This window comes from Dermacentor andersoni, chromosome 7 (assembly GCF_023375885.2).
Source record: "Dermacentor andersoni chromosome 7, qqDerAnde1_hic_scaffold, whole genome shotgun sequence".
Classification (NCBI taxonomy): domain Eukaryota; kingdom Metazoa; phylum Arthropoda; class Arachnida; order Ixodida; family Ixodidae; genus Dermacentor; species Dermacentor andersoni.
The window spans coordinates 82,778,608-82,793,927 of NC_092820.1; the positions used below are offsets into that span (position 1 = coordinate 82,778,608).

At 46.4% G+C, this 15,320-nt stretch overlaps 1 protein-coding gene across 1 annotated transcript in view; it reads right to left on the bottom strand.

Moving 5' to 3' along the window:
- Window positions 1-351: 351 nt before the first annotated feature.
- Window positions 352-15,320, bottom strand: part of Tip60 (Histone acetyltransferase Tip60) — a 43,695-nt gene continuing 28,726 nt past the window's right edge. Inside the window, exons 15-16 of the mRNA XM_050181457.3 lie at window positions 8,272-8,524; window positions 352-2,568 (exon numbers count right to left, since the gene is read on the bottom strand). Coding sequence (XP_050037414.1) covers window positions 8,311-8,524 — 214 coding nt within the window. The 3' untranslated portion in view covers window positions 352-2,568; window positions 8,272-8,310. The remainder of the gene's footprint in view (window positions 2,569-8,271; window positions 8,525-15,320) is intronic.

The window sequence follows — 15,320 nt, forward strand, 5'->3', positions numbered from 1 at the left end:
CTGCTGTTCGCCCCGCGGTCAAGATCGGTACGCCGTGCGCGCCCCCCGTGACGTCACACGAAGTTCGCTCGGCTACTTGGTCAGGTTCCGGTTTCGTTTTTGGACTTTCTGGCTTATTTAAAATTATTTCCAAATTTGCCGTGCAATTCTACTTTCGGATGCATGACAATGGGGCCTCTGGAACCTAAATTACCGTGACACGACCAAAAATCGCCGTTGTTGCCCTTTAAGGCTTTCTGCCAAAATTAATGTTTACTAATATAGCACAAAGCAGGCACACCTTTATTGCAAAGCTGTTTTGGCAATGACACATAAGAACAAAAGTACTACAAGAAGAGAGACAGAGGGCCATTTTTGTATTTACACAAATTTATTAACCTAAGGGTCGCGCGCTGCCGCAGTTTATGCGAAAAAGAAAGAAAGGAGGCCACGTATATGTACAACATTTTACAATAAGTACCAACCCAGTGAGGGCGGTGATGCAGTGTAATGTATGTACAGAAATGGGAGGTCAATATAATTACAGAAGACGACAAATGTCTAACGAATATTTTTGGCTTTCTTTTAATGTTGTCCTGGACAGTGAAGAGAGTTCAATTCCTATGCTGTACACACACCACAGACCACCACACATTGAAACAGACTTCGAGCTTTTCTTTTTTTGTACACCAGGTACCATGGCAAAGGTGTTCCACTTAACAGAAGCTGAACCACCACATAATGACAACGAACAGCATGTCCTTTAATGGCTCAGAACCACAAAGCTGAACGTGGCACAGATGACAGCTTCGCAAGCACTTTGAAGTTGCATCAATGAAAACCTGCATATCACACTTCATCGGGAAAGGGGACCCGTGGCAAAGGTGTTCCACTTAACAGAAGCTGAACCACCACATAATGACAACGAACAGCATGTCCTTTAATGGCTCAGAACCACAGAGCTGAACGCGGCGTACAGACGACAGCTTTGCAAGCACTTATAAGTTGCATCAATGAAAACCTGCATATCACACTTCATCGAGAAAGGGGGACACTATACCACCATGAGACAGTGAAAGCCACAAGCTGATCAGCTAAACACCTGCTCTGTACAATGCAAACAAGACAAATGTTAATTTTCCTCTTTCTTTAGGCCTTGCTAAAGCTGAACACACTCCAGCTTTCTTTAAACAACTCAATCTCCCAACCTCTTCGGGACATGGAGTAATTGGATCTTTAGGCCATACATCGTTCTGTCAGTGAATTTTGAAGTTACAACCATTGCTTACTGAGACTAAATAGCTACATATGAGGTACTATGTGGCGCTTCGCAAGAACCAAACAAAAAAGAAAAGAGGGGGAGGGGGTGAGAGAGGATTTGGAGAAAGAGACTCAATACTATAATGAAAGGTCACAGGATCAAACCCTAATTCTGAATGTCCCATCTTTGCTGCTTTTAATATGGTGGGGTTTTACGGTGTAATTAAATAACATCCTAATGGCGATGAAAGACAAATGTGGTCTTGACAATGAGCAGTGACTCTCAGTCTGGCCGAGCGAAGCAACGGAAGTCAGCTTGCACCACTCGCATGGAAACCAAAGGCACCATTTCCAGAGCCATCATTTAAACTCTTAAAAAAATAGTGATCACAGTGAACAGCAGGGCTCTAGAAACAAGGAAGTGCTGAAATTGGCATATGCTTTTGTGTGAATGGCTTGTAGTTTTGTGAACCTAGCCATCAATCATTATTACTAGAGATGACCGCGATTTTGTAGCGACGACTTGTCGGATGCTAATGCCTTCTCGCGCTTTTCGCGTTCGTGAGTGGTCGCGTTCAACGCTACGCCCAGAGCGAGGTGTCGCTCTGGCCGCTCAAAAACGCAATAAGCACGAAAAGGCATTAGCACTGAAAAAGGCATCGGTACAGAATAGCGGCCTAGATTAATCAGTTGGTGGATTCGGAGAGCTGTCCATACCTGCGGAGGGTTCAAAATTGGCCTCGAGAGAAAGTCGGTGGGATGACGGCCAAGGCACCAGGTAATCGCTAACCATGCTTAGCTGCTAATAGCGCTGCGAATTTGACCCCGAGAACAATAAAAGTCAAGCAGCAGTACGACTGGCATCCAGCTGCTGAAGGGCCGACACAAAAATGAATGCCAGAGTTGCAACTGCAACATTAATTATTGTGAACTTGTGTGTCTCCCACACACATGGAAAACCCAATTCAACCCAACAACTCGTTACACAAGCACTGGTAATGATGCCGTCAGTTTGGTGCGAGATTCTCAGTTTTAAGGCTAACCCCTTTGCAAGCCATGCTTTTCAAGACAGAGAGAATGTGAAGTGTCCAGGGTATGTCGATAAAACAGGCACGCACGCACACACACACGGGCCCAATGACAGTGCTCACATCGTCACATGCCGGAGGGATAAAGCACTGCCAGTTAATGCAGCACTACTGACGACGCAAATACCCCACTGCTTTTTGTTGAAGATGCTGAAGGAGCAGACGACAGGATGGCTTTGGCACCAACAGCATGCCACGTGAAGAGCACTCCGGTGCCTGGTGGTGGACAAGGGCACTGTCACTGTAAAAGCAAAAGCGTACCGGCTGTTGGTTAACAGGCAAACAGCTGACGCACTCGCTCATCGAAGTTTTGTAGTCTGAACAAAAGCAGGGAGAGTACACAGGGAATAGTGTTTGAAAACAACTGACCCTCACGTGTCATCAACGTTGTTACTATAAAGTCAAATCTGGCTATAAAATACAGGATTTCGTGCTAGGAATAATTTTTTTATGAGGTAATTCGATTTACCCAAGCACACATACTATAAAATTTCAACTTTCGTAATGTGTTCATTATGCATGTATTTTCTCCAATGGCGAAAAAAAAAAACAAGGATGGAAGACATTTAGTGAAAACAAAACTACACGTACACCTCAGACCATCTTTAGCGTAACCACTTAGACAGTGCAGGACCTGATGCAATGCAGCCCCCATTGCCGACTCCTGTTCATGATCATCTTCGCATAGAACTCAATGTACCGTATATACTCATGTAATGGCCACACCTGTCTAAAAGCCACACTCAGAAATTCGTAAAAAAAATATCCCTGCAAGAATAGATTTAAAGATTGCCCATGTATAAGCCACACCCTTGAATTTTTAGAAGGTGGGCAGCGTTATCTGTTGTGCGGTGCGAGAATTCCAAAGCTTTTTTTGTTGTTTTTGTTGTTGGCGGCGGAAAAACAAGGCAGCCGTGCAGAGTTTTTAGCGCCTCCAGGTAGCAAAAGCACAGCCACCGAGATTTAGTGGTCGCCTCCGAGGTGCTGCCGTCGCTGGTCTGTGGGGCGTCACCATTTATTCCAGCCGGCAGGTGACGCGCTACGGCAATAGCCAAGAATAGCCAGAGCCAGTACAAGTGAGTACTGTACACACATAGGCGAATACCAGTGAAAATATTTAAGCAAAAAAAAAGCCTTTTTCTCCGTGTAATGGCCACACCCGCGATTTTCACCCCAAATCTTGGGGGAAAAAACCTGTGATCATTACACGAGTACAGTATTTACTCGCATAATGAATGCACTAGAATAATGAACGCAGCCCCCACATTCCCAATCAAGAAGTGTTTTTTTTCTTTTTCTCACATAATGATCGCACCCTGAACTTGCTGCCATGAAGTAGGAGGCACACGGTACGATTCGGCATCTGATATAGCGTCCGGCAGGTGCGATTGTGTCTGACATTGTGTCAGATGCCGAATCGTACCATGTCTTCCGAGTTTATGGTGATAGCGATTATATGGATGCTCCAGGCACGTTTTTGCCGTCATCGCCAAGCACCGCATGGTGTAGGTGTGAGTTAAAGCGCGCTGTGGGAATCCCACGATCGTGGCTGAATCTCGCGCGCCATCTTTCGTTGCGCAAAAGGCCCCGAGAGGGAGCGGTGGCGGCGTTGTACTTATGGCAGCAACTGCGTATTGCACAACCGCGCTTGAGGGGCGCCGACAATCACAGCTCTACCTCCCGCATACAAGGGAGGAAAGCGGGAAGGAAACATGCCTTCTTCTGTCGCACGCATGGTGCCGGGGGGAGGGAGGAGGAGGTCAGCGTTTTACTCCGGCAGCAGCTGCGCATTACACGGCCGTGGCATGCCCTATCTTGAAAACGATCTGCGTTGGGGGCTGAGTCGATGGTGGCTCATTCCTTTATGCGTGCTGCATACTTGCCGCTCAGTTTGCATTGAAGCTAATGTTTGCTAGTTTATACGGCCGATAAAACTACTATCCTTACTTTGTATAGCTGTCTACACATTTGCTATTGCAATCGATGGTTCACATTTTGGGCGAAACTGACGTTTTTAGAGGTGGCCATGAAAAAAAATAATCGCCAAAGATTTTTCCCCGCATAATGAATGCACCCCCCAACTTTGCACATATCTTTCAGGAAAAGAAGGCAAAGAAAGTCCGTCCATTATGCGGGTAAACACGGTACATACGGTGTACCCAGACTGCTTATAGTGCAGCCGTGCGAGACAAAATACCGGTTATAATGCAGTTGCCGAAAAATGCCACAGACAACGAGACAGCGAGAGCACTTCTCAACAAGGTGCGCTGGCCAAGGGGAGAGGGAGGAGGGCGATTCGGAAGAGGAGGTGCAGAGCAAGCGAACAAACAAGGAACGAGGGAGAGAGAAAAAAAGAAAGTGGCGGCAGCGTGTTAGTTCAGCAGGAGCACGAGAGTTGCCTAGCCGACGGAGAAGCCGTTTGCTCCGGCTGCTTGTCAGCGGTGCATGGTATGTGCCAAAGCACCCATGCTGTCACACTTTGGCTGCTCAGGTTGGGCGCAGAAATTAAACACAGTCACCGACTGATTTTTTTTCAGACACAGATGGGGTCGCAGAAATGTCTCAATTATAGAGCAGGCCAGAAAAACAATTTCGACCGTAAAGTGAATTTGCTGTTTTTTTTTACAAATCCAGCACTACAGGCAAAATAGGTCGAGGCCGCACGTGCATTTCAGGTTCGCCCATTGCGATGTGTGTTGTTGCGAAGTGCACATATCGCACGTGCAATGCTGTCAGTTTAAACTGGGTTCTGCAAATTCATCAGTTCGAAATGTTGTCCACATGCAAGCTTTTGCTACATGTGTTCACGGTAGTTGCCGGCCAATCGCCCGCGAACCCCACACTTCATGTGCGCTACTGGTGCAGCCTTTGCACGTCACCTCGCACCGGATCTCTATGTATATTAGTCTACTGGTTACAAATACATATCAAGGGTGAGCATTCCAAGACAGCATGCTCTGTAACACCCCGGCCGGCTAGGCCTAACCAGCGTTGTTTCATCAGGGAATCAGTAGCCAAAGTTGCAGTTTGGTGCAGAGTCAACGAAATGCTTTGCAGTGGCTGTTATAACACTTGGAAGGCAAAAGAACCACTTCGCCAACAAAAGTGCGAGCACATCCTGGTCGCATGCCTCAATTTTTGGGTACGCACAGCTGCTTGTTCTATACGTTTTGCACTGTTAAGAATGGCCAGCCGGGGTGGCAAAGTGCCGGCTATTTCAGCCCGCTGCACGTGCTTCGACCGACCCGCGGTGGCAGCGCCCTTCAGAGAATGAGCAAGGACGACAACGCTAACCGACCATGCGCCGCGTTTGGAGGATCAGTGAAGACAGCAGGGCTGGCCACGTTTGACACCCCGTGCATTGTTGGTTAATTTGCCGGGTCATCATGGTCTCTCTGCGGCAGGGGGAGCCTCCTGGAAAAAGGGTGCTTTGCGGAACGGGGGTCCCAGGATTCGACACATGTGGCGACTAGAGGAAAAAGGCAGCTCTGGAATTCAGAGGCGCCGGCTGGGGTCGGGCGTGACCACTTGACTACGGGGACGCCAGACAATGGATACCACGACGACTGCGCTGCAAAGGTCATCGGCCCTCGGAGAGAGCACCGAAACCTGTGTGGCATGTGTGTGTGCAAAACCCCTACCCTCTTCTCACAAAGGCGACCACGAGGACTTTCTATGGTGACGTCGAACGGAGTGGTTATAAGCGGCTGTTGTCGGCTGCTAGGGTGTGCTCGTTGTCGTGCTCAAAATGTACTTGTGAGCTGTGTGCTCATTTGCTGTATGCTTTGTCTTGCGGGCTCCATTTGGGAGTCACGCTAGACTGTCGATGTATGCCTTGTTTAAACTGTAAATAATGTAAATAAACCCTGCTCGCCTAGTCCTGTCGCCCCAAGTTCCTCCGATCGTCCTACAAGCCCGACGCCAAATCTTACAGCACGTGCACAGCCTTTGCAAAATATTGTTTTGGTTATAGTGTGGCACCGCTAATAGTGAAAAAAATTATGTGACTCCGGCATCTTCCATTAAAAGCAGTCTATGTTGTAGTAAGCAAATTAAAATTTGCCTGCGCTTTTACGTCTTCGCAGCGTCACTAAGAAAGGCATTCTCATTTAGTAAGGCTACGTAGACCCACTGCGGCCCATTTTTCTTCAATATTGACACAGTACCGGCAAAGTACATCAACAGCCCAAAGTGTATTCACTAGAGAGAGACAGAGAGAAAAAAAAAACACAAAAGCTGTCTTATTCATGCAAGTGACCTTTTGGAGCTTGCAGCAGAAGCCACATGCTGACATATCCAATGTCTGGTTTGTCATGAAAGAGCTCGGTAAGTTTCGAGCATTCAAAATAGAGAATAACTTGCTTTATTAGAGTTTATTATATTCGGGTTTGACTGCACTGTGAATCACACTTCATGCTATAAACCACTCACAGGACCGCAATGCACTGCCTAGAAAAGCAAGACCTGTGTGCATGTCAGGGTAGCTGCGTTTCTGGCAAATGATGCCTCGCAGATACGAGAACTATAGTGGACCTTGCTGACACATGCCCCACTCAGCAAATGCATGCCTCTATCTATTTCATGCAAGGAATCAAGACACTGGCTCTCTGCTTTCGCACAATCACAATGAGCGAACAAAAAAAATTGGAGGACGCTTAAGCTTCGCCTTCAAGAGTGGAACGCGATAGCGTTATTGCACCCCGTTCGCACCGCCTACTCAAACGCGCTACGCCAGCCAAACGTCGCGATCGGCACAGATAGCCGGGCCCCGACGCGCCATGAAAGCGGACGTGATCATGGGGCAAGTGGCGCACGACCTGTCGGGGCAGCGCCGTACATTGCGAGGAGGGGGTCTTCTGTGTTTGCCGCAAGATGGCTCTGCGTGTGCGCAGAGCGCAGAAGAAATGTAGCGGAAACGTACTTCGCTACTCGTGAAACAGCGACTTCTGTAAGTTACATGGCCATAATTACCGATATACACCGCAGTATAACTTTCTACGGCACGTTTCTAAGGCAACACCGCATTCACTAGAGGCGATTTTGTCCCGTTTTGAAGGTACGAACTCGTGGCTGAGTGGTAGCGTCTCCGTCTCACACTCCGGAGACCCTGGTTCGCTTCCCACCAGCCCATCTTTCAAGATGCTTTTTATTTATGAAGTGCCTTCTGGAATTTATCGCTCACGGCCAACGCTGCTGACGCCTACGACACCGGCTTTTCTGCGACACGAGCTCCTTAACGCTGTCGCGTTAAAAAGAGGTTTAACGTAGCGCAACATGCCTCAACATAACATGTAGCCTAGAACGGAGTTTGTGGTAGCCCACAATGCGACTGGTCTATGCATTTAACTACGCTGCTGCATGCAGCAGTGTGGATGTAAAGCAGCAATGAATACCGGAATAACGAACGCCAGATTAAATAAAAATGCTTATTCTCTCCACCTCACCTGCCTGCATTACTAGGTATGATGATAGGTTACGGAGCAGAACTGTTCATTAACATGTTTTTCACGGCAGCACTGTAACAGAGCATAACAGGCAGGAAGCGTGTTACATGAATGTCCTGAGCACTATGTTAGCATCGCAGGGACCAGGCTCTAGTAACACTACAAATGGGCAAAAATATTTGTGAAGAACATGTTAAACTGGTTTTACTTTACTCTTGTATGTACAGTCGGCACAAAAGTTTACACACTACTGGATCAGAGAAAAACATTATCATTTCTGCAGCCTCGGCACACAAACTCGTGTTTGTATTTCCAGCCTGTACTAATATAATATGCCAACAACACAGTGTTGTATAGTTTTGCTCAATGTCGGTCATAAACTGCTAGGAAATTATGTTTTCCATGTTTTCACAGATCCCACAGTGAGTTAAATTTTGAAGGCAGCTGTACGGGCTTCACCTGCACGCCGTCATTCATCCTTCGTCCACACAGACACCCACCTCCTGCAGAGCAGGGCGTGCGGCCGAAGTCGCTGGCAGTCATTTGCCACGCTTGGACCAGTCCTTGGGCGTCCAGTGCAGGCACTTGGGGTCGATCCGCAGGGGCCGTTTTAGGGCCGCCCGCTCGTATGCCTCGATCACCTCCTGGGTCAGGGTTATGATGTACTGGCCCTTGTAGTAGTTGATCAGGTTCAGGTACTGTAGTGTTGATATCACGTCCTCCTTCTTGATGCTCGTCAACTCGCTCATTTCACTGCACAGGGGAAACCGCAACGGCGAGTCACTAAGCTGCACTGGTGCTGCTGGCAAAGTGTGGAGCCGTATTTTCAGCTGGCTCCTTTCACGATCAAGCCAAGCGAGTCGGCAAGCAAAAGCAAATGCAAGGAAAGGGACGCCACACTTCCCATTGGCTCCCACTGCCGTTATCTTCACCTCGATTATCTTTACCCCACTTGCGCATACAACATTTGCTGAGGCAACATATTGGTACGATAAGTCAAAGCAGCTTGTCTATAATGCAGCCACATTCACAGAAATAGCAAATGCTAATGGCAACCAAACGTAACACATATCTACCGACCCGTGAGCTTTAAGATGTGGACAGACACTGCGAACACAACCCTGGGAGGGTAGAGGAGACATATAATTTCTTCTTTTTTTTTAACGGTTCATCTGAGTGCTCACTTTATGTGGAACAAATATTCACTTTACTACTAATAATGATTTACCTTTAGACACAGCCCACAGGTAGCAAGGCGCAAAACTTTCAACAGCGCAAACTGACAAGCAAATCACTGTTTTTAGATCACAGCAACCTTTCTGTTGCCAATTTCGCCTGCTTTGGGAACTTGTCTGAATAAAGTTGCTCATCAACATCATCATCATCATCAGCCTAGTTACGCCCACTGCAGGGCAAAGGCCTCTCCCATACTTCTCCAACTACCCCAGTCATGTACTAATTGTGGCCATGTTGTCCCTGCAAACGTCTTAATGTCATCCGCCCACCTAACTTTCTGCCGCCCCCTGTTACGCTTCCCTTCCCTTGGAATCCAGTCCGTAACCCTTAATGACCATCGGTTATCTTCCCTCCTCATTACATGTCCGGCCCATGCCCATTTCTTTTTCTTGATTTCAACTAAGATGTCATTTACCCGCGTATGTTCCCTCACCCAATCTGCTCTTTTCTTATCCCTTAACGTTACACCTATCATTCTTCTTTCCATAGCTCGTTGCGTCGTCCTCAATTTCAGCAGAACCCTTTTCGTAAGCCTCCAGGTTTTTGCCCCGTAGGTGAGTACTGGTAAGACACAGCTGTTATACACTTTCCTCTTGAGGGATAGTGGCAACCTGCTGTTCATGATTTGAGAATGCCTGCCAAACGCAGCCCAGCCCATTCTTATTCTTCTGGTTATTTCAGTCTCATGATCCGGATCCGTGGTCACTACCTGCCCTAAGTAGATGTATTCCCTTACAACTTCCAGTGCCTCGCTACCTATCGTAAACTGCTGTTCTCTTCCGAGACTGTTAAACATTACTTTAGTTTTCTGTAGATTAATTTTCAGACCCACCCTTCTGCTTTGCCTCTCCAGGTCAGTGAGCATGCATTGCAATTGGTCTCCTGAGTTACTAAGCAAGGCAATATCATCAGCGAATCGCAAGTTGCTAAGGTATTCTCCATCAACTTTTATTCCCAATTCTTCCCACTCCAGGTCTCTGAATACCTCCTGTAAACATGCTGTGAATAGCATTGGAGATATCGTATCTCCCTGTCTGACGCCTTTCTTTATTGGGATTTTGTTGCTTTCTTTGTGGAGGATTACGGTAGCTGTGGAACCGCTATAGATATCTTCCAGTATCTTTACATATGGCTCATCTACACCCTGATTCCGTAGTGCCTTCATGACTGCTGAGGTTTCGACTGAATCAAATGCTTTTTCGTAATCAATGAAGGCTATATATAAGAGTTGGTTATATTCCGCACATTTCTCTATCACCTGACTAATAGTGTGAATATGGTCTATTGTTGAGTAGCCTTTACGGAATCCTGCCTGGTCCTTTGGTTGACAGAAGTCTAAGGTATTCCTGATTCTATTTGCGATTACCTTAGTAAATACTTTGTAGGCAACGGACAGTAAGCTGATCGGTCTATAATTTTTCAAGTCTTTGGCGTCCCCTTTCTTATGGATTAGGATTATGTTAGCGTTCTTCCAAGATTCCGGTACGTTCGAGGTCATGAGGCATTGTGTATATAGGGCGGCCAATCTTTCTAGGACAGTGTTCCCACCATCCTTCAACAAATCTGCTGTTACCTGATCCTCCCCAGCTGCCTTCCCCCTTTGCATAGCTCCCAAGGCGTTCTTTACCTCTTCCGGTGTTACTTGTGGGATTTCAAGTTCCTCTAGACTATTCTCTCTCACCTTATCGTCGTGAGTGTTACTGGTACTGTAAAAATCTCTATAAAACTCTTCAGCCACTTGAACTATCTCATCCATATTAGTAACGATATTGCCGGCTTTGTCTCTTAACGCACACATCTGCTTCTTGCCTATTCCTAGTTTCTTCTTCACTGCTTTTAGGCTTCCTCCGTTCCTGAGAGCCTGTTCAATTCTATCCATATTATAGTTCCTTATGTCCGCTGTCTTACGCTTGTTGATTAACTTAGAAAGTCCTGCCAGTTCTATTCTAGCTGTAGGGTTAGAGACTTTCATACATTGGCGTTTCTTGATCAGATCTTTCGTCTCCTGCGATAGCTTACTGGTTTCCTGTTTAACGGCGTTACCACCGACTTCTATTGCGCACTCCTTAATGATGCCCATAAGATTGTCATTCATTGCTTCAACACTATGGTCCTCTTCCTGGGTTAAAGTCGAATACCTGTTCTGTAGCTTGATCCGGAATTCCTCTAGTTTCCCTCTTACCGCTAACTCATTGATTGGCTTCTTATGTACTAGTTTCTTCCGTTCCCTCCTCAAGTCAAGGCTAATTCGAGTTCTTACCATCCTATGGTCATTGCAGCGCACCTTGCCGAGCACGTCTACATCTTGTATGATGCCAGGGTTCGCGCAGAGTATGAAGTCGATTTCATTTCTAGTCTCACCATTCGGGCGCTCCTCCACGTCCACTTTCGGCTAACCCGCTTGCGGAAAAAGGTATTCATTATCCGCATATTATTCTGTTATGCAAACTCTACTAATAACTCTCCCCTGCTATTCCTAGAGCCTATGCCAATATTCCCCCACTGACTTGTCTCCGGCCTGCTTCTTGCCTACCCTGGCATTGAAATCGCCCATCAGTATACTGTATTTTGTTTTGACTTTACCCATCGCCGATTCCACGTCTTCATAGAAGCTTTCGACTTCCTGGTCATCATGACTAGATGTAGGGGCGTAGACCTGTACAACCTTCATTTTGTACCTCTTATTAAGTTTCATAACAAGACATGCCACCCTCTCGTTAATGCTATAAAATTCCTGTATGTTACCAGCTATGTTCTTATTAATCAGGAATCCGACTCCTAGTTCTCATCTCTCTGCTAAGCCCCGGTAGCACAGGACGTGCCGGCTTTTTAGCACTGTATATGCTTCTCTTGGCCTCCTAACTTCACTGAACCCTATTATATCCCATTTACTGCCCTCTAATTCCTCCAATAGCACTGCTAGATTCGCCTCACTAGATAACGTTCTAGCGTTAAACGTTGCCAGGTTCATATTCCAATGGCGGCCTGTCCGGAGCCAGGGATTCTTAGCACCCTCTGCAGCGTCGCAGCTCTGACCGCCGCCGTGGTCAGTTGCTTCGCAGCTGCTGGGGACTGAGGGCCGGGGTTTGATTGTTGTGTTCATATAGGAGGTTGTGGCCAAGTACTGCACCAGGGTGGCCAATCCTGCTCTGGTGAGTGCGTTACCGGTTCTGGTCACCGGGATCAGGCCGCACTCCAGGCCTGTTTGTGCAATTTTCTCAACACACGTTTTTTTTTTTTTCTGGTATTTTCCGGTGGAGAATTGTGCGGCCCGGGATTTGAATCACGGTCCTCTTGCACGGGAGGCGGATACTCTACCATCCTCGCAGGAGTTAAATTAAAAATTAAATTATGGGATTTTACGTGACAAAACCACTTTCTGATTATGAGGCACGCCGTAGTGGAGGACTCCGGAAATTTAGACCACCTGGGGTTCTTTGACGTGCACCTAAATTTAAGTACACAGGTGTTTTCGCATTTCGCCCCCATCGAAATGCGGCCGCCGTGGCCGGGATCCGATCCCGCGACCTCGTGCTCAGCAGTCTAACACCATAGCCACTGAGTAACCACGGTGGGTCCCGCAGGAGTTGTACGCCCCATTTAACATACAGTGGTGCCCTATTTGATCAGTCAAGGTGGATCAATCTGAGCTCGGTTATACCGCACAGATGGCACTCGGCTAGAGAACTTGGTATTTATGACCTCCACATGTGTGGCCATACATAATTGAAGATATATATCTATCTTTTTTTTATTTTAGAAGGGTTCCCGCACAGTGATAAAATAAAGGAAAAGACATTAAAAAGAAAGAAAAAAAGGAAGAAGAAGGGGGAGAAAAAGAACATAACAAGTGATTTGAACTCGCGACCCTTGGATGTTGCCCGGAAAGATAGCTCAGTCATAATTAATAATAATTGAAGACATATATTTTTCTTTTTTTTATTTAAGGAGGGTTCCCGTACAGTGATAAAATAAAGGAAAAGACATTAAAAAGAAAGAAAAAAAAAAAGAAAGAAAAAGGGGGAAAAAAAGGAACATAACAGGTGATTTGAACTCGTGACCCTTGGATGTTCCCCGGAAAGATAACTCAGCCGGTTGGTTCGTCAGGCCCCGGGCTATTTTCAAGCGCCACAGCTCCTGCTCCGAGCCTCACACTTACGTGGAAAGGGACTGATGTTGTCCGCGATAGTCGGTTTTTGCTGATTCGGAGTGGTTGGAAGGCATACTTTCTTAGAAAAATGGCTGGCCGAGGAGAAGAGCGAGCTCGAGCAGCTTTAGAGACTAGGAAAACTGCCTTAAAATATTTAGACTTGAGGGAAAGCTTCGTTAACAAACTATAACACGGCAATCAGCACTCGGATACGACGAGAGAAATTATTGAGACGTGGAAAATTCCCTTGAAATAAATATGGTTTGCGAGACAAATGCTTGTAAGTATGGAACCTCTGAAAAGATGAGGGGAAATATGCGCTCACCGAGAGGGCATCATCCGCACGAGACCACCACCAGGCACCTTACTAAGACGTGGAGCGCTCTGCGGCCGGAACAAAGCCTCCCGTCCCCGCCGGCCAAGAGGGGAAAACGCGCTTTCCGATCGCTCAAGGTTGCGCGGACATAGTATAACTCTAGCGTCTAGGAGAAGCTTAACCAGGTGCGACGGCGGCACGCATAGCGTGGGAAGCTGGCCGCCAGAATAACTACCTCAAGGACTGCTGCTGACGAGGGCAAAATACCTTCACGTAATTATAATAACCCTAATAGGACTACTTTCAAAAGAAAAAAAAAAGGAAACGGCCCAGAGGGCTATACTACGAGAGCTATGACTGATAGTTTTCTATATATATATATATATATATATATATATGTATTCATCTCATCTATGGGATCGCATGCGCGTGCTGTTGCTTTGTCTCTGCGTGTAGTAGTTAAGAGAGTCAGTCATCTGAAAATGCCTACTTTTTGCCTTCCTCAGGAAGATCTTCAAGCAATAACTGTGAAGCTAACAATGCCTGATTATGGTATTTACCTGTCTGCCCTTACACCTCCTTTTCTTCCACCAAGGAATTAAGCCAAAAATTGGCCGCGCTGTGCAATCGGATACAAAACTACAACCATCCTTCCAGGTGTTCGTATGCTTTGCTACACAACCCTACTGTACTGCGGCGAAGCTGACTTTAGAAAAACAGCCGCCATTGCGCAACACATATTAGACCCTTGCCCATTTTTCATGCTAAAAAATCAGGGGTGGATTAGATTTCTGCTTTGTTTAGGAGCTTTAATGTCCTTTCCACATTAGTTTTCTGCTTTGGATGCATAGAAAGTGGGTACATGTACGATTCAGGAACATACTGCCCAATGAATCTACGGTGCGTTGTGGCATTTTTCTGCTTCTCGTTTAATTTGACCCGCCAAATAAGTCGATCGATTTTATGAGTCCCGGATTGATCAGATTAATGCAAGTTGACCTCGTGGTACAGTGAAGGCCACTCTGTAATATGTACAGATCTACAGTGCAATATCAGATTTGACACAGTGTACTCCAGAAAATTCTATTTTTCCCTCCGATAGGCTTTAACGTACTGCTCACGTCACATCGCACCAGCAGGAAATAAGCAGAGAGGGCAGAGGAAAAGAGCAGAATGAACATTCAGCAAGAAACCTCAGATCATGTTGCACAGAACATGGTGCCAATATATTGCAGAGTACTGCTACAATGCAAAGGACAGATCTGTACGGCATCCACAAGGGAATCGTCGAAGGGAATGTGCACCTCAGTCGGACGTGGAGCTTCACATCCAGCCTGGTTTGAGTGCACTAGTGAAGGAACACTCTCAAATGTGGCGCAGCTGTGATATCTAATCATGGCATCTTGACAATGTTACTTTCTTTTACACTCCTGGTACTCAATTTCATACTTAGAAGGTTACGTTTCATGAAGTTACACAAGTAGTGTGGTCATCAAACTCTCCCTACATGTTTATCAGTGCAGTTGTTTTGCAGCCAACCTTTCTTTGCCTACTTTCCCAGGTTTGGCGAGGTTTCCTGTTGGGCCGGTAGCTATCTCGGTGGATATACCTGTGGATGTATACAGGGTGTTTCTAAAAAGTCTTTAAGTAATATTTTAATATAGCAGTCTTGAATTAAAAGGATGGTTCCTTCGGAGACATGCCATCAGTGGTGGCGACCATTAGGTGATGGATAATACATAGTAATTAATCACTATCTAACAGAAATACATGAATTATTTTGAATGTGAAGCCACCACTCTTGACACCACGTTCTGCTTATGTCACCCAGCAGTGGGCAGCCAGCG